Source organism: Simochromis diagramma, unplaced genomic scaffold (assembly GCF_900408965.1).
Source record: "Simochromis diagramma unplaced genomic scaffold, fSimDia1.1 OVJJ01000618.1, whole genome shotgun sequence".
Classification (NCBI taxonomy): Eukaryota; Metazoa; Chordata; class Actinopteri; order Cichliformes; family Cichlidae; genus Simochromis; species Simochromis diagramma.
In genome coordinates this window covers 8,812,293-8,838,872 of record NW_024387423.1, presented here as the reverse complement: position 1 = coordinate 8,838,872, position 26,580 = coordinate 8,812,293, and the positions used below count along the sequence as shown (strand labels likewise).

The window sequence follows — 26,580 nt, the reverse complement described above, 5'->3', positions numbered from 1 at the left end:
CAGGCGTAAGTGCTGCAGAAATCAGCTCTAAATGGTGGAATGAGCAGACTGACACTACCCTCGAATTACCCGTGGTCTGTAAAACTGCTCTCAAACAACACAAGGGCACATTTTCTACTTTGATGAGATAAAAATTGAACTCTTCAGCCTGAATGCCAAATGCTGTGGTGTAAACCAGGTTCTGCTCATTGTACGGTTGAGATCACTTCTGTAATGGATCAGCCTTAAGGCAGTCAATCCAGCAGGAGGTGAGTCATGATGACAGAGGGAGCAGATTGTGGACAACATAAGAATGGGCAAAGATTTACTTTAAAGTACAGTCACTTGTAGCAAATATAACAAGAGCAGCTTTGGTAATCTCACTGAATGTCCCGAATCATCTGGCCTAAGCAGAGAAAACTGGAGAGGAGACCTTTGACTAGAGCTCAGCTAGTGACCTCTATCCTGACAGATTTCTGAAATAATTTAGCAAAGACAAACTGCAGAACCTGCCTTTGAGAAATATGGGTGCACAGACAGGCAAGGAAGTGTGGAAGCTGTAATTCAAACTAATGATGTTTTTAAAAGATAGTAATTTAAACACTAAAGAGGTGGGAGTCATTTCTTAAGACAGTCGTATAGGTACATGGAAACACACACACCTGTAGGCTCTCTTAGTGTTGTCTTCACAGTCTTCCTGGTACTCCTGTGTCTCTGTAGGCAACTGGAGGTCGTTTTGACTGCTCTGCTGAAGAAGCCCATTCGTCTGCATAAAAAAAGATCAATACTGGCTCAACTTAAAACACATACAAATACATGTGCACTTTCAAGGACAGGGAATAAATGAGGTTACTGACACTAGTATATGCATAACAGAGTCTACAGACAGTATATGAAAGAAGGTCATGTGACCTCATTGTGTTTTTAGCATTTTATTTGCTACTGTAGAAATAATATGCAACATTTTGGGCCGTCTCTCTATATCAGATCCAGTGGGCTGATTTGAACCCAGTGAAAACACGATTTTTAGTTTCAGGTGGTTGCACACTAATGAAAATGTAATGATGTATTTAAAATGAAAGAAGGAAAGCTACTCATAACTTACCACCTCAGCAGGTGGGACATGAAGCAGATTTGGAGGGTGATAGCTGGATGATAGGGCCTGAGACTCCAGGGTGCTGGAGTCCTGCAGCTGCTGGACTGTGGAGAACTGGGACTGATTGTAGCTCGTTTCAGTGATGGTGAAGCCTAGATGGAGTCAGACGAGAATAATCAGTCTTGTTTATAGTCAAATCCAAAGATCTAACCTCTGGCTGACAGCAATATTGGGTCTACCTGAAAAAAACAACAAAAAAAACCAAACACAAGACATGTTTCACTTTTTTTCAACTAAAAACATAATAGGAATAATAATAGGAATCTATGAAATCTGAAAAAGTGTCTAAGATCTGCATTACACAGCACAATATCAGCCATCAGGGAGGATGGCTTTTATTGATTTAAAAAAAAGAAAGAAAAAAAGCTGAACTCAACCCTATCAGTCTTCCAAAGTGTCAGACCGCCCCTGGGATTTCAGCCTGCAGCAGAAAGGTGTTTTATTGTTATAGTTGGTATTGTTTGTTTATCTGTGCTCTTCTTCTCTCTTTGCTTTTTTTCCACTTCTTCCTGATAAAAGTGTTTTTCCCCCTCACTACTTCAAAGCGCCTGCTCATTGGGGACCTCTAGGTTACCTTTATAATACTGTGAGGTCTTTACATTACAATGTAAAGCTTCCCTTGAGATAACAGTTGCCATGCTACATAATTAAAGCTGAACTGATGCTGTGTGATGTACACCCAAGAGGCTGTTACAAGAATATTCTGCAATTATTGCACTGGCTAAAAGAACACAAGGTGACTGTCTTGAATTGTTTTTGCATTCATGCATGTAGTTTGAGGCGATTGCACGGGTTGCCTGAAGGAAAGCAGTCTGTCTCCAAACTGAAGACTGGCTACAATCACTCTTGGACAGAATCGCAAAGGTTTGCAAGTAATTTAATCTAATTTATAAAAGCAGACAGATGTTCCAAATCTATGATGCCCTGGCTGGACTCTGAATGTAAGTAGCTAATGTGAATTTGCATTTGTGCAGACAGCAACAGATCATTGTACACCCCCCCCCTTTGGGCTTTAAATCTGGGACTCTCCACCATTTGACCCTAGAACTGAAGAAGCTTCTCGGATGAGAAGTGAAACGTCTTCAAGCAACTTGAAGAAGTCCAGACGCTTTTCTTTCCAAGCTCCTTAGAGCAGCGGTCCCCAATCCCCGGGCCTCGGACCGGGGAGCACCAGTAAAAAGACAATAAATTGTTTGATTTTTTTCCTCTTCCATTTCTGATTCATACCAGAAAATTGTTTTTGCGTTCGTCATTTCCCATCTCCAATCCAACTTCAGCATGTCACAAAGTTACTTAAACATGTAAAGGCAGATGTGTACATGTTTGCTTTCAAACCGGTACCGGTCCGTGAGTCATTTGGTACCGGGCCGCGAGAGTTGAGGCTCAGGTGTGAAATGTATGGTTTTCAGGGTTTTTATCGGTTTTCAGCGTTATTTTGTTATCGTTTTGATCGTTAACTCGGTTTTCCTGGGTCTTTTCACGTGTGTTATGAATAAATCTTTATTTTGTTGTATTTATCTGCGACACATTAAAGGCCGGTCCGTGAAAATATTGTCGGGCATAAACCGGTCCGTGGCGCAAAAATGGTTGGAGACCGCTGCCTTAGAGTATCCGATCACAATGTTTTTGTTCACGCCGCGACCTCAATCACTGTTCTCTCTAGTGTGACTGTAGCGTTAATAAAGTGGCAGTGTGGGCACATTCTTTATGTGACACTTTTAAGAGCCACCAAATGTGCAGCAGAAACAGTGTGTGAACCTTAAATCAACCACAGTGTAGTTACTGTAAACAACAAATATATAAAGTAGCAAGAAATACAGGGCTTCTCCCAGAGGCCCCCAGAGACCAGTGTCATTAGCTGTAGTACTTCACACCCTAGTAAATAATAAGGCTTCAGTCCTGACAGGTGACCTGCAGGAGTAAAAAGATAAATTGATGATGAAAAGCCTAGCTAATCATACACATCAATTTTTTTGACAAATCCATATGTCTTCATTCCTAAAATGACAACAACTCCAGCTCTGTTCATGTCAAGTTTGAAGTTCAACAGAATCTCTTGAACCTCCTCACATAATTGAAAAGTTCAGTTTGCCTCACAGATGTTTGATGCTGATCTCAAAGGAAGCTGGCTGGCAACAGCAGTCAGCCGCCATGGTGAGTTAGTGCAAGAAGAAGAAGAAAAATGTTTGAGAACACACTGATTTCAAAAGACATTTAGAGATACCAGACACATTGGTAGAGGGTATATATAGTTTGATGAAATTAACTGTTGTTCGGTTTGTTGTGGGAATTGTAAAGAGTCTTCCTTTCTCCCACGACCGCTCTGTCATTTGGGACCTTTGTGAAGCTGAAGTAAGGGTTATTCCACCAATTCTATTTATGTGTGACTGATTTCCTTTGGTATTAATTCAAAATAAGAGATTTCATAACTAATATGGCCAATACCTACACTTTGTTAGTTAAGCCTTATAACTAAAGGTACTATGCATGAGTTACTACTACTCTTCATATACTTCTGGCTCTTGACTTCTGAAACAGGGAACCTGTGTTTTGCACAGACGATATAGCAAATAAACATACCATGTTATCTTTGTCACATAACAGCCCACACATGCTATGTTTATACCTTGTGTTAGAGCTTGTTGGTCAAACGAAGACTGAGGAAGTGCTGGTGTCTCAAACTGGCTGATATTCTGAGGCAAAGCATGCTGGGTAGTCACATATGAGTCTGTCACGACAAAGAAAGAGATGCAAAGCAACAAGTTAGTTAGTGCTCACAGAAACAAACAGTGGAACAATATTTCCACTGTTAAACTTTCAATTGAGGTTAAAAAGCAAGTTACATTGCAGATTCCCTAACTAACACAGCTCACCATGCACAGTTACATGCACAGAACATTTTTAGAATAACAAAAATAACTGTGTGTTATGTGTGACAATATTTATTTATAAGTATCATATTAAAATACTGTAAGCGACACTTTATTTTTAGCAGTGTACCTTCTTTAAATGCAAAGTAGATTTGCTTTCTGTATATTAATGAAGTCTTATCAAATATAGAGAGCTAAGGTCAAGATTATGGAACCTGACTACATGATGTACATTTTAAATCTAGAGAGTTTTCTGATGTCAGCTAGGCTGAGCTGCTTCTTTCTGGAGATGACTTTCAATTTACTTTAAGGGACCAGATCCTGGACCTTAGAGAGGGATTACTAATCATTCTATTACTATCCTTGGAGTGCTAAAGCTCTGGAGGCTGTGTGCTGAGCTATACTGCGTGAAACCATATGTGTTGGTCTACAGAGCAAACAGATGGAGACGATGGGGAGGTGCTTTGAAGTTATTCTGCTCTCTGACACATTGAAGAAAACTGAAAGTTTTCAGTGCAATGAAACTTAAATCACACAACGCACAGATTACCTCAGAAAACTTTCTTGAAGTTGAGTCACAGAGTTTTTGGAAGAATTTGGTAATTTAATGTTACACTTTCTCTGCAAAATGAGGTTTCAGTGTTACAGCTTTCACGAGTTCTACTGAATCTTTCACAACTTGCACATATTCCATTATATAATATGACATGAATTCAGTTGCTCTTACCTTCTCCTTGTACAGTCAGGTTTGCGTCCAGTGTCACTTGCTGGCCTCCATTTACAACCTCTGTCTGGCTCAGTCCCAGCATGCTCTGCTGCTCTGCGCTTTCAGCCGGGGCTTGCTGGAGAGTGTCACCCTCTATTTCCACTTGCATGTCATGGGCTACAGTGCCAGCTCCCAGGGGGTCTTCTCCTGACTGGGGTTGTAGCTGCTGGGCCAGTTCATACCTGGTTTGACAGGACATAGCTCTGATTGATACATTTACAGAGCACAACAGCATCCCTGTAAACAGTCCAATCCATCTGTGAAAAAGCAGACTGTCAGAAATCAGACCTGTGCGTCTTCATGTGTTTCCTACAGTTAGGTGATGACTTAAAGGTCTTCTGGCAGTAGGGGCACATGTAAGGTCGCAGGTCACTGTGAGTGGTCATGTGGCGCCTTAAGCTGCCGCTGGTGGTGAACGTTGTGTCGCACATACAACACCTGTATGCCTTTAGCCCCGAATGTGTTCGGATGTGAGCTTTGAGGACTCCCGAGGAGGCAAAACTGCGACTGCACTGGACACACTTGTAGGGCCTTTCTCCTGTATGAGACCTGGCAACATTCAAAAACAGGTTCAGTGTGTATTGGGACATCAAGCAGCCTAAAAGGTACTAGCACACAGCTGTAGATGAGTTTTTGAGGAATGCTGCCAATACTAAGGAACGAAAGGGACAGAATTCATTGGTATATCCTTAGTACAAGGTGGAAAATCACTATGCATGGTCCAGCATGACCTGTCAGGATGATATATTACTTGGTGAACTTGAATCAAATTCCCTAAATTTTTTAAGTATCAGTACAGGTTCATGGGTAATTCAAGGGCCCTGTCAGTAGGGGTAGGCAGACATAGATACTCAGCTTGCATTACAAGTTAGACCTCAAAATCTGCCAGAAAACAAGAATAATGAGGCACCAGCCATTAAAAAGGCACTACACACATGGCAGCATCATTATTTATCATTATCCTCAAAGACAAATGACTAGATTTCTGTCATAAAGATTGGCTAGAAAGTTCAACAGAGATACACTGAGCAGAGCAGCTGAGTGATTAGACCACTTATTGCTCTCCATCCATAAATGACAGGGTCATTTGAAACAAGGTTAATAAAGTTCAGCCATGTGCAGTGTAAAACAAGCAAATAAATTGGGGAAAAAAAGGATTAAGAGTATATATATATTTACAGGTTGAAGTGGGTTTGCTGAATATAGTTCTTTCTCTTTTTCAACTCTTCCGTATTTCCCCTTCACGCTCTCTTTCTTCTCTTGCATGAATTCAATTTCATTTATTCCATTCTCACCAAATTCATTATGTCTGTCAACAAACCTCCAACTCCCTCTAATCTGTTCCACTGTTTCTCATTCTGTCTGTCTGCAGATGAGCTTAAGCCAAGCAAAATGAAACCTTGCTGAGCGGTACACACTTGTTAATACTTCTCTGATATGATTATGTAGACTAACATTATAAGATCAGCTAAGAAAGGATTTGTGGGACACGCTGCTCTGCTGACTTCAGTGTGAAATCATTTCGTGTTAGACGCAAATCTAAAAAGACAAGCGTTTGCAAAACTTTGTTATTTGGGGGAAAAATATTTAAATTGCAGGTTATTTCCACTTTTAGGGTTTATCCCTAGAGGACCATTAAAAACGGGTTGACAGTGTGGATCCTGCCAAAAACTAATTTCAGAACCAAAGATGTCTCCTCTTTTGATGGCCTGTGGTGCCCTCCTGTCATTCAGTATCTGACTTGTTAAATGTCAGATCTATTGTCAGTGATGCCTCCTCTGTTCTGCTCTTCTCACCTCCAGCCTTCAACATACGTGGTTATCCTGACCATAGTTCTCTTCACCTGTGTTGTATTCTAAAAAGAAACTAGCAACTAGCAACAGATTATGAAAAAAAAACACTTGCACTGGCCCTCAAAAAGAGATTGTGTTCTCGCTCTTTGAGACTATGCACTGAAACATCACTATTACATAGAAGCTTTACCTGACATGCTGTTTAAGGTGACTTGACTTCTTATAGGCTTTACTGCAGAACTGGCACTTGTATGGCCGGTCATTGGCCACAACATCCAGGTACTGTTGAAAAGCCAGGCGGGGGTTTTGGGATGGGATGAGACCTGTTAAAAACAACACGTGAGCTTACAACAGCTAGCCTTCTGTGTGGTGAAAATATAATGCAGCATCGCCCAATATTTGTGCCTGTCACCATGCCCTCTTACCAAAGTCAGTGATGAGGATGGGTTCCTGCAAGGGGATATCTGGTAGAGGTAGGTTGCTTTTGGACACTTTGGCTTTGTTTGCTTTCCGTGGAAATTTATGCTTCTTCTGCTGCAAGCTTTTGAAGTGAGAAGCGATGTGTGTTTTCCTGTGTCCCGACGTACGGAAGATCTTGTCGCAGTGAGGGCAGGGGAAAGGCCTCACACCTAGAACAAGTCAGGGAAAAAATAGATGTTTTGGAAAATTAATATTTAGAGAATAACTTTTTCTAAGCAACAACAGAAAAATAAAATAAAATAAAAAAAATCTAAACTCACATAGAGGTTTTAAGGTTATTAACTAAATCAACATGAAAACATAACACATATAAAAATATACGCTCTCGTAATTTGCTTTAATTTTGACTACATAAGGTTAAAAGCCTTCATTTAGCCGGTAACAGTGTATGAAACAAAAGAGATACAAAACTTTGAAAGCATGAAGCCTTTGGAAACATACGTCTGAAAACATATTTATCAAAACTTTACCTTAGAACTAACACACAACCAGCACTAAAGTAAACACCTAACAGAGTGACACTACACAGCAATTAGAGAGACAAAAACGAATGCACCGGCGCACATAGTAGCTCAAACACATATAGCGTATACAGTATATACATGAATACAAATGAGGGTTCTAGCTTTAGTGGCACCATTAGATTTATGCAGGTCCTGCCTGAGCAATTTGTTGCATAATTTACCACAACATATCTTATTTATTCTAAATAACAGCGGCTGAAACATAATATTAAGAGCCCACACACTTCTCCTTTAACTTATGCTTAAAGTGACTATGCTAGAGTAACAAGTAAATAATGTAACATACGGAGTGACTCTATAAAGTGAAATGTGCTGGTGTTGCTATGGCTTTAAGTGTGACCCCTTCACAAAGCGGACCCGCTTCTCACCTGTATGCAGCCGCATGTGCACTTTCATGCTGCCAGAGGTGGAGAAGCACTTCAGACAGCTCTGACACTCGAAGGCCTTGATACCCGTGTGCGTCTTCATATGTGCTGTGAGGGTGCTCTTGACAGCAAAAGCTCTGAAGCACTGTTTGCACTTGAAAGGCTTCTCGTGGGTGTGGATGCGTATGTGCCGAACAAGGTCACTGGGCTTCTTAAACTCCTTGGAGCAGTAGGGGCATCCGTGCCAGCGAACGCCATCCTCCTCCCTGATGGAGCCTGGAAAGGGCAGAACATAATTTTATTTATAAAAAAAAAAGAGAAAACAATTATCTCTTTAACAGTATTTATTAAATGAATCTCACTGAAAGGGTAAACTCATAAAGAGTAAAATATCCCCTCCTACCTGGCATTTGTATAGGTTTCTTAAAAATGCTCCTCTTTTTCTCCCTGGTCAGTTTGTCTGTACTTTGCACTTTCTTGTTTTCCACAACAGCGCCATCGGTCGTTTGGTTCTGTGACTCTCTTGGTGGGGCGTCACTCTGGGGTTGGACCACACTCAGCCCGCTGTTCTCCAGCGCTTGCTGTAGTACCAGAGGACCACCACAACTTTAATATACATGCACACCTCACACACACAAGCAATTTCAAATAACCACAGCAATGGATTTGAAAAGAAGCAATCAACCGAACAATCAAGGTGTGATTGTAGTGTAAACTTAGAAATTACAGTCGTCTTTACAAAATCATTTCATTTTTAGCGGTGTAAAAGTAAAACACACACACTAGTGTCATTACAAATCAAGGGATTTTTTTACTTGAAAGAGAACCCTTTAAAGTGCAGGACCTGTGGACATCAGTAAATAACGAGGTTCTTTTAACAAATTGCAAAGAATATTGTCCGGGAAAAGCAAAATCGAAAACACGATTGCTGCTTAAATCTTTGAAAACACTGAAAGTGATTATTTAAAAATATCTCATTATTCATGTACTAATAATTTTAATATGGCCATTAAAATAAAAAATAAAAAAAGCCATGATGCAAAGCAAAGTTCAGTGACAATCATATCTTATCATGCTGGGGAGTAGAGGCCATTTTAAACTCTGTGATGATGCTCATCTCTAAAAGTTCCTGGTGCATATTTGTTAAACTGCCCTCTCTCCTGGATGGATGGTGTTTGCAGAACAGTGAAAAAATCTTGACATTCAATCACCAAATGAAAGCAGAGCATATCATTCATCACTCAGGGGTCTTTTAAGTTCAAAACTTCTGTCTGAATATATCATGTTTATCTGCAGTTTAAGTCCATTCTCATTGAGTGAAGATTAATGTCTGTAGTGTACAAGCTGGGTCTGCGGATTGTCGTCCAGATTGTTACTGGATATTGCTTTTTATATTGTAACAATCATGCAATTACACACCACTCACCTGTAGGATGTCCTGGTTAATAGCAGTTTCCATTGTGATAGCTGGCTCTGGGGGCTGGGGCTGGGCTGTCTCCCCACTGACCTGTTCTGACAGCTCTAGAAGTTGCTGGATGACATCTGTCACTCCCTCGCCAACTTCTGGCACCCCTGGTGCCTGACCTGTTGTTTCAGCCTCCTATAAAAAAGACAAAAAAAGAGGTGAGGGGACCAAGAAAGACACAGAGCAACGTGACGAAGAGCTGGGACAGGTCACAATTTGTGGGATGACTTAACTTTGATTAGTGGCTCTGTTGAGCTTGAAACAAAGCACTGGTGATTATTAAATAAAATATTAATGCCCACATTATTTATGCACATATTAACACAGAGATACAACTTCTCAACACAAGGTTCATTTAAGTGTAGATATGGCAGGTAGATCATCACTGAATAATGAAGGCTGTAATTAATAACCTGCTAACAACCAAATAATGGAAACACACCATTCTCGTTCTAAACTAGGCCGACGACTGGCTTTATGCTGCATTGTATGACTGTACACCAGGTCAAATTTGGCAGCAGCTGTTCTTGATTGTTCTAGAGCAGGGGGAAATATTTTACCAGGTCAAAACTGAAAGACGGTGCTGCTCTTTTAGTGCAATAAAATTGAAGTTTTTAGAGTTTCTAGCAGTGGTGACATGGATGTATTGAAATACCAATGGCAAAAAAAAACAAACCACAACCATTATCTACCACTAAAAAACAAACTAAAACAAAAAACTAAAACCCTTTATCCTGTGCAGTAATCTTTGGATAAAGAAGGAAATAAAAGTCCACAATTTGAGAAGCATTATCAGTAACAGTGCCTCTGGGGTTCGCTAAAGCTACCAACCACAGTGAATCAAACTAGACTTGTCTGCATTCAATACGGCTGAGGTTTTTTTTTTTAGTGCTGCACTTTGTTTTTTCTGCTGCTGGCACACTGAAAAAAGTGATAATAATTCTGGATCATAATCGAGTTATGGGAAGCTACTTCTTTCCTCAGGGAAAAAAAAGAAGAGAAAAACAGCATAATTTTCTGAAGTATAAGCAAACAGCCTACGTATGAACTAATTTGGGAAACAAACTCCAGGGTGTCTCGTTAACATTAAACATGAGGACCACAGGACACTTAAGAACCCTCTGTTCAGATGCTGGACCAAAGAAATGTTTTCCAGCGGATGTTCTCGTTTGGTACACAAGCTTCTCTTACCGAAGTGCTGGATGGCACCTCAATCACGGATATGTGCATTTTGCTGATGTGGGCGTTCAGACTGCCAAGTTTCTTAAATACACAGCTGCAGTCCATGCACGGGAACAGCGGCACCCCTTTGGTCTGTAAGAGAACACAAACACACAAAGCACATTACAGCTAGCTAGCTATATAATAATATTTCCACATATGTCAGAGTGTTTAACTGGACACGAGGTAAACCTTTACTTTCCCCTTCATAAAAAAAACAAAAAAACTGCCTCATAAACAATGAAATTATATGTTTATGAATCCTTAGGAATCACAGGTTGGGTACTAGTTTCTCGACTTCCCTTGATCATTGTGATGATGATAGCGGTAATCTAATAAAACCACACAACAATTTGGTGTGTCTTCATTAGATTACTGTGAGCATTGCATATAATGGAGCTGAAGTGCCTGAAGTAGATGTAAAACTGACTCTAAACATCAGGGGAAAAGCCTACAGGGTGTGATCATGAAGCTCCAAAATCCTACGTACTGTATTAAATTTTTTTTTAATTAAATTAAAAAAAAACTTTTAAAACTGGTAAGTCTCCCTTCAAGGTCGTCTTATCATGGACCCGTAATCGACATTTACATTGAAGGTTCTCTTCTGTCCATTCATACCTGCAGTTTCCCCACGGACATCAGACTTGCTAACTTAGAAAACAATCGACATGTGAACTTTTGAGTTGAGGATCAGAGCTGGCTAATATCACGAGAACAAACAGCATCTTTGTGCATGCTGTTTTTTAAATCGAGGCAATCTTCACTAACACTAACTAGCTGCTCTCTGCCCAGCCTGGAGGTCACTGCAAACTCTCGGTACCTCAGCAGAGCTGGCAATATCATCAAGGACCACTCTCACCCCAGCAACCAACTGTTTGAACTATTACCGTCAGGCCGACGGTACAGGTCACATAAAACCAGGACAAACAGATTCAGGGATAGCTTCTTTCCCAGAGCTATCACCGTAGTAAATAAGCACAAAAACAATTGAACCTATTCCATACTGTCACTGTCATTATATTATGCTGCTATCCTGTATATATTGTACATACTATTGTTTGAGTACTTACGATTGTTTTTTTGTACTTTTTATATTTTACATTTATATTTATTATTGAAACTTGCACCAAGGGAGTGGCACTCCAATTTCGTTGTACTCTGTACAATGACAATAAAGGCTATTCTATTCTATTCTATTCTATTCTAACAGCTGACCCCACTCACCACACTTTGCGGTGCACAACTTTCTACGCTTCTTCAAAATAAAATTCAAGCTGAAGCATGTTGATTAGCGCATGTTGCTAAGGACCAGTGCATGGTGTCAGAATCATCAGTATCAGAATCTGAATGCTTTGTTAATCCCTTAGGACAGAGGCTAACATTTTTCTTGTAAAACAAAGGGGGCCTAGCAAAAAAAGTTTGGGAACCACTGCCTTAGGAAATGATATGGTTACAGTTGTTCCAAGTCAATAAGAACAGTACTAAAGACTGAACTAAATTAAAGAATACAATATGTTAAAAAGTTTGCAAAATATAAGAATTAGCTCTAATGTCTACATATAGCTTATTTATAATGGACAGAGTCACAGAACTGTAAAACTGCACTCTGTAGACTTCTATCAATATCTATAATTATGTCAAATCTACTTTCATATGAACATAAAGAGTGCATACATCAATCTATAAATCACTCTTTCAAGTTGTTTTAGACCTCAAGTAAGCTTCTTATGGCTGCTCTGCTGCTAGAACCAGCGATCTTTCATGTGTTAGGCAAAAGATTTTTAACTACTACATTATATAGTCACTGTGTCAGACTTGAAGTATGATGTTTATAAAGAAGTAAAATATAAATTGTCCATTTAGTTTTTACAATTTTCTTCCTTTTCTAAAAATTCAATCCCTCAAGTGTACACCACAAATGTGACCAGATTTCAGTCAGATGTTGTGTTACTTTGCTGTGAGAGAGCTTTGTGTCTACATTCTACATATACGTCCTACATATGTCTGTATGTTATAGCTGTAAAATCCTTGAGACTGAGCAAACGTGTAGGTAGAATGCTGAAGAACACTTCCATAACTGAAAACACAGCAGTATATGGAAATGAGGTAAGTCTAATATTTAATCTAAATGCAGTTACAAAAAAAATAAAAAATCTATAGGTCTTTTGAGCTTGACACCAAAAACTTTTGATTGCTTTTCCTGTGAGGGTAAACCACTGGTGAAGTAGATGAAGCTGGTTCAAGTCTGTATTCACTGGAAAGGATGCATTTGGAGTATGTTTGGAAGAGTGTGGGGCATATGAAAGAGCCCCAGAAAGGTATCATCAGTGCCAGGATGATGGGCTTGTTGCACTGGCCTGTGCTGGTGTGGAACATATGGGAGAGATGGCTGGACAGAGGAGGAGGACTGTTATTTTCTTGTAGTGGTGGTGATGAAGCGGGAGAAAAGGACTGTCAAAGATGGGGAATAACTAGAAGAGAAGATCATATGGGGAGCTGGTAAAAAGGGTGAGGGTACAGATGGCCACAATGACAAATGAATCATGACAGAAATGTCTGTGGAAGATGAAAAAGGAAGCCGAGTGAAAGTGTAAGAACTGGAGGGCATACTCTTCTATTATTGAAATATATTTCAATGTAATTCACTGGGCAGCTGATCCAGGAGTAGTATGTATATAGTGCTTTAGTTTGACCCCCTTCACCTTAGAGGTCACAGTGGAAAGAATCTGTATTTTTTTTTCTCTAATTCTGTTAACTCCAATGTAAAAGTCTACACCTCAACTACAGTGCTGTGCAGAAGTCTTGAGCCACCTGTCATTTCTTTATATTTTGCTTCCTAAAGAGGAGCTTGTAATTTTTTTAATTAGTCCTGAGCAACAGTTCTCAAGTCTTTCTGAGAGTTTCTTCAGTCCAGTCCTTGGTCAATGACGTGTACCCATTTCCTATTTTCCTCGCAAAATGTATTATTATTTTTTTAAAGGGGGCAGCTCGTGACTTTTGCACAGTACTGTACTTGTTACCTGGTTGATTCTGGAGCAGAGGAAATGTTGAGAATATTGTTTCAGGGTACAAGATACATATACATTGTATATATCCCCTACTACCTGATATAAATGAAATAAGGAAATAGCAGCACGCGTTTTAAGACAGTAATCCTTGGAAGGCATTTGTAATGCTGCCGTTGGTTCTTCATAAAGTTTTTCACAAAGCCAGAAACTATTTTATCAAGAATGCAAAAGCAAGCTAAACAGAGTTCAAGGTTCACGCTCTGGGCTTACTTCACCACAGAGCTGGCAGCAGTGAAGACTGGAATGTGGTTTTTACAAAGCCATAAATGTTTAGATAACCAGCATTTGAAGAGTCCACTGGACGAGTAAACGTAAAGCTGCTGAAATCATTTGAGTCAGTTGGTTCTGAAACACTGATAGTGTATGAAGTGTGTGCTGAAGTGGGACCGAGGTATCCTCCACCAGCTCTTACAGTTTCTCGTTCAACCCCATTTCACAAAAGTCAAAAGCCAGCTATAACTGGAGGTGGCTGTAGTGGATCAGTCTAACTTATAAGATGTGAAATTGTGGTGAATGAATATGCATGTAGGGCTATGTGATATGACCAAAATCTCATATGCCGATATAAGACATTTATCGTCCTGACAACAATATAAATCACAAAAATGTAATATTTTCTGTAAATTCTGTGAATCTCGGGCAACTCGACTTGCGTGAAGTTTTTCCAGCTGGGCGTCCTTTACCTGGAGTCGAGTGTTTTAAACGATGCATGAAACTAAACATTTTTAGACATAAGTTGAAACGGCCACCAGTCTAAGGTTTATTTTTTAGCACCTGACGGCTCCTTTTTGCTTCTCATCCGTAAACTCTCTGCCTAGTCGTTCACGTGATTCAGTTTATTTTGAAAAGTCTCAACAGGATCTTGAGCTTTATTGTGAAAGGTTTATGTGGAAAACAATCAAGCGGACAGCGGAGCCACGCGATGGTTTTACTGTCATTGTTGCTAACAACAACACATAAAAACAGGTGCTCGTCCGTCCGTAGTGTGGTTATATTAAATATAAGAGAATGAGAGAACTTTAAGAAATGAATATAGCCACTGCAGTGACCATCAAAACGATGAAAAAAATATTGCTGTAAACTGTTTATTTTACGACACCACGAAACAAACGATAGCGTTTGTTGTCATCCAATATCGAACAGCCCTATATGCATATGCATAATATTCTGTCCTTTACTTTTAGACAAATTATAATACCATAAATTCATTAGTATTAGGTTAATATGATACTCATATTGTAAATTGGTGTTTTATCAATTAATGAAACGACTAATGTTCTGCAGCGGATTTTAAATCACAGATTCCCAGGAGAATGAGTTTTTTCCAAAAGCTTCAGCACTACAGTCTGTGTAAAGCAAAGGCTTTGGATGCCATTAAACACTTTCTCCCCTGACTCCTCAGTAAGCACCAAAGCATGAAATCTATTGTGAATAACCCCTGACTTTTTCTTTTTTTTAAGTCAGCCAATTGTAAGAGCAAACTGTCTACAAAAGCAAAGCTAAAGAACTCTTGTGAAAAACTGATGCATTATTTAAAGGGTCCAGCCGTTGGGCTCTCCAGTTCAATCAACTGGCCAAATCACCATCTTTTATCATGGAATACACAATGGTGTATGCAGGTAAGACAACACACACTTCAATTCATTTGACCGATTGAACCGGTGACAAAAAATTATGCAACGTTTTTCTCAGAAGCACTTTTTATTCACAATCCAAATAACAGACCACAACCAGCCATTTAATATGATTGCCAATCTCTGACAGCTCACTAACCTAAGTGTGAAGCGTTTTATTAATCAGTAAAATCTTTTGAAAGAGCCATAATTAAAACGCCCCCGCTTCAGTAACAAAGAAGGATGTGCTAACATATTTGTAGCAATTTCCTGTATCTCTTCTTTAGGTGTATAATAAAGCTTGATTTATATTTATATTGTTTAAGCAACCCGACTGCAACAATGAGAATTTTACACCTCCTTGCTTCTGACTACAAGAAAGTACAGACTGTGTGTGCTACAGAAAAGACCCAGGTAAACCTATTTCTCTCAGCAGCCAGGTTGGCTGAAGTGAACTAAATTAGTTTAAGGCTTGGTGTGCAAGCACAACACATCATTCATGCTCACCTAGCGCTGCTCATTGTAATGAGGGACCTTTGAGGGACCTTTACAATCATTATGCCACAGAGCTGAGTTAGTTCAGCTTGTAGCCACATTACTGGAAGTAGTCATTAAACCAGGAGATACCACCACCTCTATAAATCCAACCATTAACTAGTTCAGTTTATAAATTCGAGAAACAGACACAACCACACACATGAGAATTTAGGTCCCCAAAGAGATCTATGATGTGTGTCTTTCGTCTGACCCCTCAACCACAGTGTAGCACTAAGTGGAAGACTTGACGGCCCCCATTTAACCTCCCTGACAATACAAGGAAGGATAAATCAGCTAGGCTGCAAAAAAATGGCTTCTGCGAGGTGTTTACAAAGGAGAAAAATCAAACAAGGAACCTTATGCCCTTCCTGACACACAAACAATATGACAAAGTACCATGCTTTGAGTATAACAAGCTGTGAACAGAGGTTCTGGCAATTTAGTGTGTGGCTCAACAAGATGTACAAGAAAAAATACATATATGTATCTGGGGAAACAGTACAACTGAAAGACATGCTAGTGAATTGTAGAAAGCTGGTAAACTTTTCATGAACATGATGTTTTGGGTGTTAACTGTTTACATAAATTTGTGTGAGGTCCTTAACTCGAAACCATTTAAAGTCCTTAAAACTTTTACTTTGAAATTTAGTTTTAGTTTCCTGAATTTAAGTCGATTCACTAAGTTAAAAAGGAACTTGCAAGTAAAAAAAACAAGGAGCTCATTAACCGTTTCAAATAAAACCAATGGCTGACTTCACCCAAGGAAAACCTTTCTTTAGGTGAGGTTAAACTGGTACCATTTCTATACAATGTGATACCAGGATGTCAGAAATGTAAAACATTATAGCATCAATTCCCCTTTAATGACCATATCTAATCTTTATCAACAAATTAATTACACAGTCTTGAAACATGCATCTGAAGCCATGACTGTGTTTTTACTGTGCTCTTACCTCAGAATGAACCCTCTGAACATGAGAGTGCAGGTTCCCCTTCTGGGAGAAGGAGGCAGGGCACAACATGCAGAGGTGAGGTTTCTCCCCGGTGTGTCTCACCATGTGAGTCTGTAGCACCACCTTCTGGTTGAAAGCCTTGCCGCAGTGCGTGCACTTGTAGGGTCTCTCACCTGCAGAGGAGGAGCACGATGAGGTCAAGAATCAAGCTGTAATGATGACAATATTTATAATAATATCAAATTTATACAATCTCAATGAATCCCTTGTCATCTCCAGAAAATTCAACAACAAAATTAAAACTATTCCTGGAGATATAGTAATTATTATATGTTATACAATACATGGTTGTGTTTAATGTATGATCATTAAAAAACTCACCAGCATTGCTTCAATAAGAATTTGTCCAACAATATTACCCACATATGTGACTGTCAGTGGTAGGATATCTCATTTTGTTACAGTACGACCATCCAATTTTGTCACCTTGGTAACAACATAAGGCTGGTATTACTTCAAGCTAAATTAAGATGACTCAAATACAGTCCTGTACCATTCCAACATCACTGCAAACCACAGAGGTGCAAATGAACCATAATGTGTGTTTCTATAGTCTTTACCTCATCAACTGAAAGGTTGTTTGAGATTCAAAGCACAAGAGAAGTCAATTCAATCCTGCATTAAAACCCCCCAGCTCAGCCCAGCCAAACAATTTAACATGTGGATGATGGGTAAACAACATGTGGGTGGCAGCTACTGGCTACATTAACCTGAACCCAGATGGCTGAACGTTCACAGGAGCCACAAGAACATTTGAATTGAAACGGAATATCGAATTTTACCCACACAATCTCTCCATACCACAGCTGAGCAATGGGCCCAGCTGAAGGTGTGCAGTTTTTCCAGATATGCAGTGCAGCTACTTACGAATTTGTAGCCTTATATGAAAGAGCAGAAGAAAAGAAAACCAGAATAAGCACGGTTTTTTTTCCTGCTCATAAAAATGTTTGTAGCTACCAAAGAGTTTTCCATCAAAAGAAAATCATCAGGATTATTTTTAACCTGTGGTTTTAAGTCTTAATATGTTTTTGTATATCAAATACCCATATATAACAGGAGAAAATGGTAATACAAACTCCATGTTTTAACCATATCAGCGCCAATTGTGGCATAGCTTAAACCCCCCAAACCCTCATTCTGAGCTACAAAAAAGTCCTTGATTATATGTGGCTTGTATATTTTAATTTTATTGGACAGCATTCACAGGAAGAAAGTGCCTCAAAGGGACATAAAATTTAAAAACAAAATGAAAGAAAACAAAAAGTCTCCAAACACCTTGAAAGTCCACTGCAGGCTACTAAACCCCCATCAATTCAAGCTGCTGACAGTATCCACTCACTCTTCAGGTTTCTGGAACCTCAAATGCAAAGTTCATTCACAAATGAAATATACAGTGGGGCAAAAAAGTATTTAGTCAGCCACCGATTGTGCAAGTTCCCCCACTTAAAATGATGACAGAGGTCAGTAATTTGCACCAGAGGTACACTTCAACTGTGAGAGACAGAATGTGAAAAAAAAATCCATGAATCCACATGGTAGGATTTGTAAAGAATTTATTCGTAAATCAGGGTGGAAAATAAGTATTTGGTCAATAACAAAAATACAACTCAATACTTTGTAACATAACCTTTGTTGGCAATAACAGAGGTCAAACGTTTACTATAGGTCTTTACCAGGTTTGCACACACAGTAGCTGGTATTTTGGCCCATTCCTCCATGCAGATCTTCTCGAGAGCAGTGATGTTTTGGGGCTGTCGCCGAGCAACACGGACTTTCAACTCCCGCCACAGATTTTCTATGGGGTTGAGGTCTGGAGACTGGCTAGGCCACTCCAGGACTTTCAAATGCTTCTTACGGAGCCACTCCTTTGTTGCCCGGGCGGTGTGTTTTGGATCATTGTCATGTTGGAAGACCCAGCCTCGTTTCATCTTCAAAGTTCTCACTGATGGAAGGAGGTTTTGGCTCAAAATCTCACGATACATGGCCCCATTCATTCTGTCCTTAACACGGATCAGTCGTCCTGTCCCCTTGGCAGAAAAACAGCCCCATAGCATGATGTTTCCACCCCCATGCTTCACAGTAGGTATGGTGTTCTTGGGATGCAACTCAGTATTCTTCTTCCTCCAAACACGACGAGTTGAGTTTATACCAAAAAGTTCTACTTTGGTTTCATCTGACCACATGACATTCTCCCAATCCTCTGCTGTATCATCCATGTGCTCTCTGGCAAACTTCAGACGGGCCTGGACATGCACTGGCTTCAGCAGCAGAACACGTCTGGCACTGCGGGATTTGATTCCCTGCCGTTGTAGTGTGTTACTGATGGTGACCTTTGTTACTTTGGTCCCAGCTCTCTGCAGGTCATTCACCAGGTCCCCCCGTGTGGTTCTGGGATCTTTGCTCACCGTTCTCATGATCATTTTGACCCCACGGGATGAGATCTTGCGTGGAGCCCCAGATCGAGGGAGATTATCAGTGGTCTTGTATGTCTTCCATTTTCTGATGATTGCTCCCACAGTTGATTTTTTCACACCATGCTGCTTGCCTATTGTAGATTCACTCTTCCCAGTCTGGTGCAGGTCTACAATACTTTTCCTGGTGTCCTTCGAAAGCTCTTTGGTCTTGGCCATGGCGGAGTTTGGAGTCTGACTGTTTGAGGCTGTGGACAGGTGTCTTTTATACAGATGATGAGTTCAAACAGGTGCCATTCATACAGGTAACGAGTGGGGGACAGAAAAGCTTCTTACAGAAGACGTTACAGGTCTGTGAGAGCCAGAGATTTTCCTTGTTTGAGGTGACCAAATACTTATTTTCCACCCTGATTTACGAATAAATTCTTTACAAATCCTACCATGTGAATTCATGGATTTTTTTTTCACATTCTGTCTCTCACAGTTGAAGTGTACCTCTGGTGCAAATTACTGACCTCTGTCATCATTTTAAGTGGGGGAACTTGCACAATCGGTGGCTGACTAAATACTTTTTTGCCCCACTGTAAGAAGCAACCGCTCACACTGTTTCAGAGAACTGATTCAGAGAAGCCAGAGAAATATCTATACCGCTCTCCACCACACATACCACAAGGACTCAAGAACACTATAGAGGAACAGTGTCAGTAAACAAAGTTGTTACTGCAGTGCACACACAAAAGAAAGTTAAAACCACAAATGCTTCTTTGGTTAGATTTTAAATTCGTTTTAGAAACTATTGACGGGTTCTGAATAGATGTTTACCAGCACACAGGTCAGTAGCCAGCATCAGTGGTGGCGGTGGAGTGCATTCGTACATGTGGTTTATTAACATCTTTGCTTAATGGTGTTTACAGATTATATAATTGAAGCCTTTGCTTATTTAAAGCAGGACATAGATCAGCTACATTCTGCTCACACAAATGTTTGACACATTATAAAACAAGTAGCTGAATACTATAGAAGCTATACAAGCAAGAATGGCAGAAGACTCAAATTACAAAAACGTATTGTTGGCATCCAATTTAACGTGAGCCTACAGTCTGCTACAAACTATAAAACCCTTCATTTTCAAAGTTTAACATGATGTTTATATCAATTACCCTATATTTAATAGAAATTGATATAAACATCATGTTAAACTTTAAAAGTGAGAAGTTTTTACAGTTAGCCTGCGTGTCTATTGATCCTGCTTATCATTTCTACTTGCACAAATACATTGCATGAGTATGGACATTTTTTTTTTCATTCCACAAACAGAGAGAGTTAAGTGCACACTGCATCCAGGACAGTCTCTTTGTGGTGGTTTTCATCTTTGCTCTGTGTTCATACCTGAATACTAAGAGAAAGATTATGTGTGTGTCCTCATTAGGATAGGGATTTGTGTTGGTGTGTATCAACGTAGCCTGTGGGTTTATATTGTTAACTGGTAATTATGATGCAATGTATTTCAGGTCATTTTATAGAAAAACAGTAAAATAACTTTTTACTTTTAATAAAAGTATTCTGTGTAATGTATGAATCTGTAATATATTACTTTTTTTTGTGTAACAACCCTAATACTAATCACTACAAAAAGGGGAAACACCTCCAAAATGAACAATTATTTGACCACACAGCATTGCATAGCAATGTTGGGGATTCTCAAAGCAGAGCCAATGAGAACCCAAAGAGAATCGACAATGGAATCACTAAATTCTATCATTTCCCTTTCCTAGTTTTTACTGACATTTTTCCTAACAGGTTCAGAGTGAATAGGTGTCAGAAGTTTTCCAAATGTTGTAAACTTTACATTCCTTCACATAAGACTCATAATGCTCATTCTAATATTTTAATTTAACATCTAAGCCAGACCTTCCCAAAGTGTGGGTTCCCACCCCACACTTTTTTTCTTGTAAAACAAAGGGGGGGCCTAGCAAAAAAAGTTTGGGAACCACTGATCTAAGCTAATTAAAACCACTGTGAACTATCAAGGAGAAACAATTAGATCCTCTTCTCAATGCTGAATGGCTGTCTAAAGTTTTTTTTGTTTATAAATTCATTATCCAGAACAAAGAAAATTAGCCTAAAGGATCCTGTTTTGGACTGAAGTAGATACAAATTCTACTCTCCAGTTTCTGCAGTATTTTTGCTCTGAGCTTAAATCTCAATATAAGCACCATAATCAGGTTTTTCTTTTTTCATTCTCACTCACCTGTGTGTATTCGGATGTGCCTGATGAGCTGGCTGGGCTTTTTGAAAGCCTTTCCACAATGATGGCAGCTGTTTGTGAACCCACTGCGATCTATGTTTTTCTTGTAGTTTCTTGAAGTAGAAGTAAGTGGCCTGTAAAGGAAAGAACCATGAGAAAAAAAATCTAGTTTAATATAGTGTGCATTAACATAGGACCACGGAAGGTCACTCATAATACAACAAAACAGTTTTTTAAGCCTTATGTTTGAGATTTAGACAATTATCCTTTGTGTACAAGTATTTTCTTTACAATTAAAACAAATGTTTGTTCTATAAGTAAAGACAAAATGGTATGTGGCATTACACACAAATGCTTTCTGAATGGTTTAATGAGTTTTAAAAGTACTCAGCTGTACACTTATAGGAAATTGAACTTCTTTAAAACAGGCCTCAGTCCAATAAGTAGCATATTTGTTACCAGAGATGGGCAGTAACGCGTTCGAGTAACGAGTAAAGTAAGGGATTACTATTGCAAAAACGGTAATTAGATTACCGTTACTTTCCCGTAGGAACGCTGTGTTACTAAAACCGTGATTTTTTGCGAGAATGTCTCACGACAGTGACGTAAGCGAGTGCGCCGTTAGTGACAACAGCTGTGTGCAGATCAACAATGGATCACTATGTGATTGTTGGGAGAGAGTATGAGATGCAGCGTTTACCGCGTGGAAAAGTATGACCTTACTTGAGGTTTGATTCCATAAAAAGTGACAAAAAAACATTAGCGTTCCTTCGTTCGTGGGCAAGAAAACTTTCTTTTTACAGTGAAAAAAACCCTAAACTTCCAAAGCAAGCACCGGAGTGCGCAACGACGTAATGGGAAACTCACAGAGAAACTCGCGTGATTCTTCAACTGACCGCGGCACACCTGCCCACCAGGGTTAAACCTCCGCCTTACCGCAGTCCTGCTTTTACAGGTGAAAATAGAGCAGCAGGACCGCTGATTCTTTGACTTATTTATTTTCTGCTGTGTTTTACCTTGCATCTATTTTAAAGAGTGAGTGTAAACACAAAAAATATGTTTATTTTATTGTGCTGGAATGATGCCAGAAAATAGGTGTTAAATTGTTAAACTTATTATATTCAACTCAAAGAATTGTTTTGCATATATAATTAAATTTTTGCTTGATGCATACAGTTAAAAGATTAAAACTGATAAAACAAGTTAAAAAAAATAGACTTTTCCATTTGATTACATTTTGTATGATGGATTATGTAGAAAAAGTAGAATTGGGCTGAAAGATCTATCGCTTTATCACCTATTCAGGTTGTAAATCGTGTTTTTAACTAAGTAACTAAGTAATTAATTACTTTTGAAAATAAGTAATCAGTAAAGTAACGGGATTACTTTTTTGGGGAAGTAATCAGTAATTAGTTACTGATTACTATTTTCAAGTAACTTGACCAACACTGTTTGTTACTAGTCTGCAAATTAACATTATCATAGAAACCATGTCTAAAAGAATAGCTCTGAAGTAGCATAAAGCATTAAATTGGCATAAGGCGTTATTTCAAAGTACCGGTAGTGGACCTTGGTCCTAATGCTTAGCGTCTAGCAGTAACAGGCTACATAGAGTTTTGAGAACAGCTGCATAGACTCGCTTAAGCATTTTTGTGCTTAGCTCAAATGAAAGATTATCTGACAATGACTACAAATGTACTTATTTTCCATGAACGCCATGAAAGATGGTGCTTTAATTTCATCACTCTGCAGAGCTGCAAATTCACCTAAAACTGTTTTTGCAAAAATGTTTTTTTTCTTCATAAAAGATTCATCTAGCCTGAATCAGACACCCCTCGGTCTGTACAAAATACTAGATATGTCGATGCTTTGAATTTTTCTTTAAACAGCTGCATGATTCATGCCAAATTTTTAACCCAAAGCTTTTCCACTTGACTGTGTCAAATGTAATAAATCAGCATCCTGAAGTGTCTTGTTTGACCTCATTTTGATGTGACTCTTCATATGCTCCTTTATTTGCGCAGACGTCTTGAACTCCTTGTCACAGGTCTTGCAGGTGTAGATCTTGATGCCCGAGAGCTCCTTCCGATGCTCCTCCAAATGCAGAGAGAGCTGGCTTTGAAGAACAAACTCATCTCCGCACTCAGCACAGATCAGATTCTGCAAGAATGGAAACCAATAACGTAGAAAGGAGTCTAAAAGAGAAATAAAAGTGCATAATATGCACAGAAACCACAGCATGAGGCATTTTACCTCCTCCTTCTCATGCAGCATGATATGGGATTTAAGGCTGGCGATGCGAGAGAACTTCTTATTGCAAACGGGGCAGGTGAAGTCCGATGTAGTGTGTGTGGACCTGTGTAGCGTGAGGTTGAACTCCACGTTGAACGTCTGTGAGCACTGGTCACAACGATGAGGCTGCAAGAAAAAGAGAAATGAAAGAATGGAAAAAAATGACCTTCTGCTGTGAGCTTCTTGTAGCTGCTGTCACTATGTGAAGGCAGATGGAGACAGAGAAGAGACTAAAAAGACAAGATGGAACAGCTGAATCTCAATCAATGTGCTACTTTGTCTAAATTAAGAAACTGCTTTGTTGTGAAGGGTAGAGAGTACTGTATATTAACAGGCAAAGGAAAAAAATCCCCATGAGGCAAAAATGGCCCCAATATTAAATTTCTTTTCTATTAGGAGAACAAGCTGACTTCATTTCAGAGTGCTTTTTTGAATCTAGTCAAGTCTGAGAGTGGTACTGACACAGTTGAGTCTTACTCACTCTGGCATACTCAGAGGCCACTGCTCTTCAACCTGGAAAGTGGGAGCAAAGGCAATGGACTTGAAATTTAAATGGCCCAGAGCTACAGGTGCAGCTGCAAATGAAATGAATTAAGCTCCAATTGACATCTTTTTGCTCCCGGTCTCTCTATTCTAACTTTCTCCTCAGTAGCATGGCATTAAGAACTAAATCCCTTAACTTGCCAGTGATTGTGCGCAATGTGTGAAATCCTGAGAATATAAGTGAGAATAAAGAAGTGAGAGAGGGAGTGTGACCAAAAGCGAGCAAGAAGTGAAGCAGGCAGAGATGTGAGTGCTGCGAGTGCTTTAAAATGCATAAATGAATGTGATGTAGAATGAGTTCCCAAGGAACGCAGTCCAATTATCCTGCACCAAGAGAAACCACCAACACAACCATTATCACAGTGTACCCGCTTCATACAACATCGCCATACGTGATCATAAACAAGTGAAGAGAAGTTTTCAAAATGTTATTTCAAGAATACTTTCTGTCCTATGTGGTGACTCAGGTGCTAGCCATCACACTACCATCGTCTTACTTCACTGTTGGCATGATGTTCCTTTTCTGAAATGCTGTGTTACTGTTATGCCAGATGTAGTGGGACACATACCTTCCAAAAAGTTCAGCTTTTTCTCCTCAGTTCACAGAGTATTTACTCAAAAGTCTTGGAAATCATCAAGATGTTTTCTGGCTAAACTGAGATGAACCTTTATTTTTTTTTGCTCAGCAGTGGTTTTCGTCTTGGGACTCTGCCATGCGGGTCGTTTTTGCCCAGTCTCTTTCTTATGGTGGAGTCGTGAGCACCGACTTTAACTGAGGCAAGTGAGACCGGTTCTTCGGATGTCGTTCTGGAGTCTTTTGTGACCTCTTGGATGAGTCGTTGCTGCGCTCTTGGATTAATTTTGGTGAGCCAGCCACTCCTGGGAAGTTTCCCCCCTGTTCCATGTTTTTGACATTTGTGGATAGTGGCTCTCACTGTGGTTCACTGGAGTCCCACAGTTTTAAAAATGGCTTTATAACCTTTTCCAGACCAAGAGATCTCAATTACTTCTCATTTGTTCCTGAATTTACTTGGATAATGGCATCATGTCTGGCTTTTGAGTATCTTTTGGTCTACTCCACTTTGTCAGATCAATCATACCTGATTGAGAACAGGTATGGCATTAATCAGGCCTGGGTGTGGCAAGAGAAACTGAACTCAGCTTTTTGCAAAAAAAAAAAGGAAGGAAGGAAACAAGTTTTGTTGTTGACTGCTTGAGGTTTTCTTTTAAAATCTTCACATATCCTTCATTCTTCCTTCCAACTTGATGAAATTCTCAGTTCCAGACGTGCCAAAGGATTCCCACAGCCTAATACTCCAACCACCGTGTTACACTGAGGGGACACTGTGGGGATGTACACCTCTCTCTTCTTTCTCTAAACATAAGCAGTGCATCTGTGACCAGAGAGCTCTAGCTTCTTTCCATATGATCAAAGGATGTGTTTCCAGTGTGCATAATCTTTCTCCAGGTTGTTATCGACATACTTCAGTCCGGCTTCAGTCAAGTGAAGATTTTCTTGGGCTTGTAGTCCATTCGTGTGCACGGTTGTAGTGATTGGCTTCTTTGAGATTTCAATTCCTGACCTGGCAAAGTCATTTACTGGTGTCATGGCAGTTGTTCTTGAGTCATTAGACACATCTCTTACTATTTTTCTTTCCAGAGTCTTTGAAATCTTTGGCGTCCGATCTCTGCCAGCCTATGATAACTTTGTATATCCATCTCCTCCTGTGTTAGCATAAGTGATTATTTTTCTCAATTTTAAACTGATTTCCTTTGTCTTTGGCACGATGCTTTCTCAAGTGACAATTCAAACCCTTTCTGTAGCTTTTATACTGTGTGTAAATGGGAAGATAACCCTCAGATTTAACTTGACTTTACAAGCTTTGAACATTACAAAGTTAAAGCACATCACTGCACAGCTGTGGTTTGTACTATGGCTAAATAAAAAGGTCAGTTTGTCAGAGGGCTAATAATAGTGACCCTGGTCATTTTTGTTTTGCTTAAATAACTGTGTTATTGTGAGCAAACATAAATAACTTTTTTTTTTTAGACATGTTAAAAATCCCTTGCTCTGTTACAAAGGCACTAGGGAAAAGTTTGACTAAAACTTTAAATTTCATATTTTGTTTGGATCTCTACATCAGTTAATGTTTTTCAGAAACTTTAATAGGAATGTTAGGACTTTCCTATGTGGCAGCATGACATGTGTTAGGTGGGAAAAAGAACTCTGAAACTA

The 26,580-nt window shown here is 39.5% G+C and overlaps 1 protein-coding gene across 1 annotated transcript in view; it reads right to left on the bottom strand.

Moving 5' to 3' along the window:
- Positions 1-26,580, bottom strand: part of LOC120722332 (zinc finger protein 236-like) — a 54,401-nt gene that overhangs the window by 23,361 nt on the left and 4,460 nt on the right. Inside the window, exons 3-17 of the mRNA XM_040013308.1 lie at positions 23,763-23,927; positions 23,491-23,669; positions 21,513-21,643; positions 16,791-16,963; positions 10,590-10,712; positions 9,360-9,533; positions 8,337-8,514; positions 7,937-8,209; positions 6,990-7,193; positions 6,755-6,887; positions 5,060-5,320; positions 4,733-4,953; positions 3,762-3,863; positions 1,085-1,227; positions 642-745 (exon numbers count right to left, since the gene is read on the bottom strand). Coding sequence (XP_039869242.1) covers positions 642-745; positions 1,085-1,227; positions 3,762-3,863; positions 4,733-4,953; positions 5,060-5,320; positions 6,755-6,887; positions 6,990-7,193; positions 7,937-8,209; positions 8,337-8,514; positions 9,360-9,533; positions 10,590-10,712; positions 16,791-16,963; positions 21,513-21,643; positions 23,491-23,669; positions 23,763-23,927 — 2,564 coding nt within the window. The remainder of the gene's footprint in view (positions 1-641; positions 746-1,084; positions 1,228-3,761; positions 3,864-4,732; positions 4,954-5,059; positions 5,321-6,754; positions 6,888-6,989; positions 7,194-7,936; positions 8,210-8,336; positions 8,515-9,359; positions 9,534-10,589; positions 10,713-16,790; positions 16,964-21,512; positions 21,644-23,490; positions 23,670-23,762; positions 23,928-26,580) is intronic.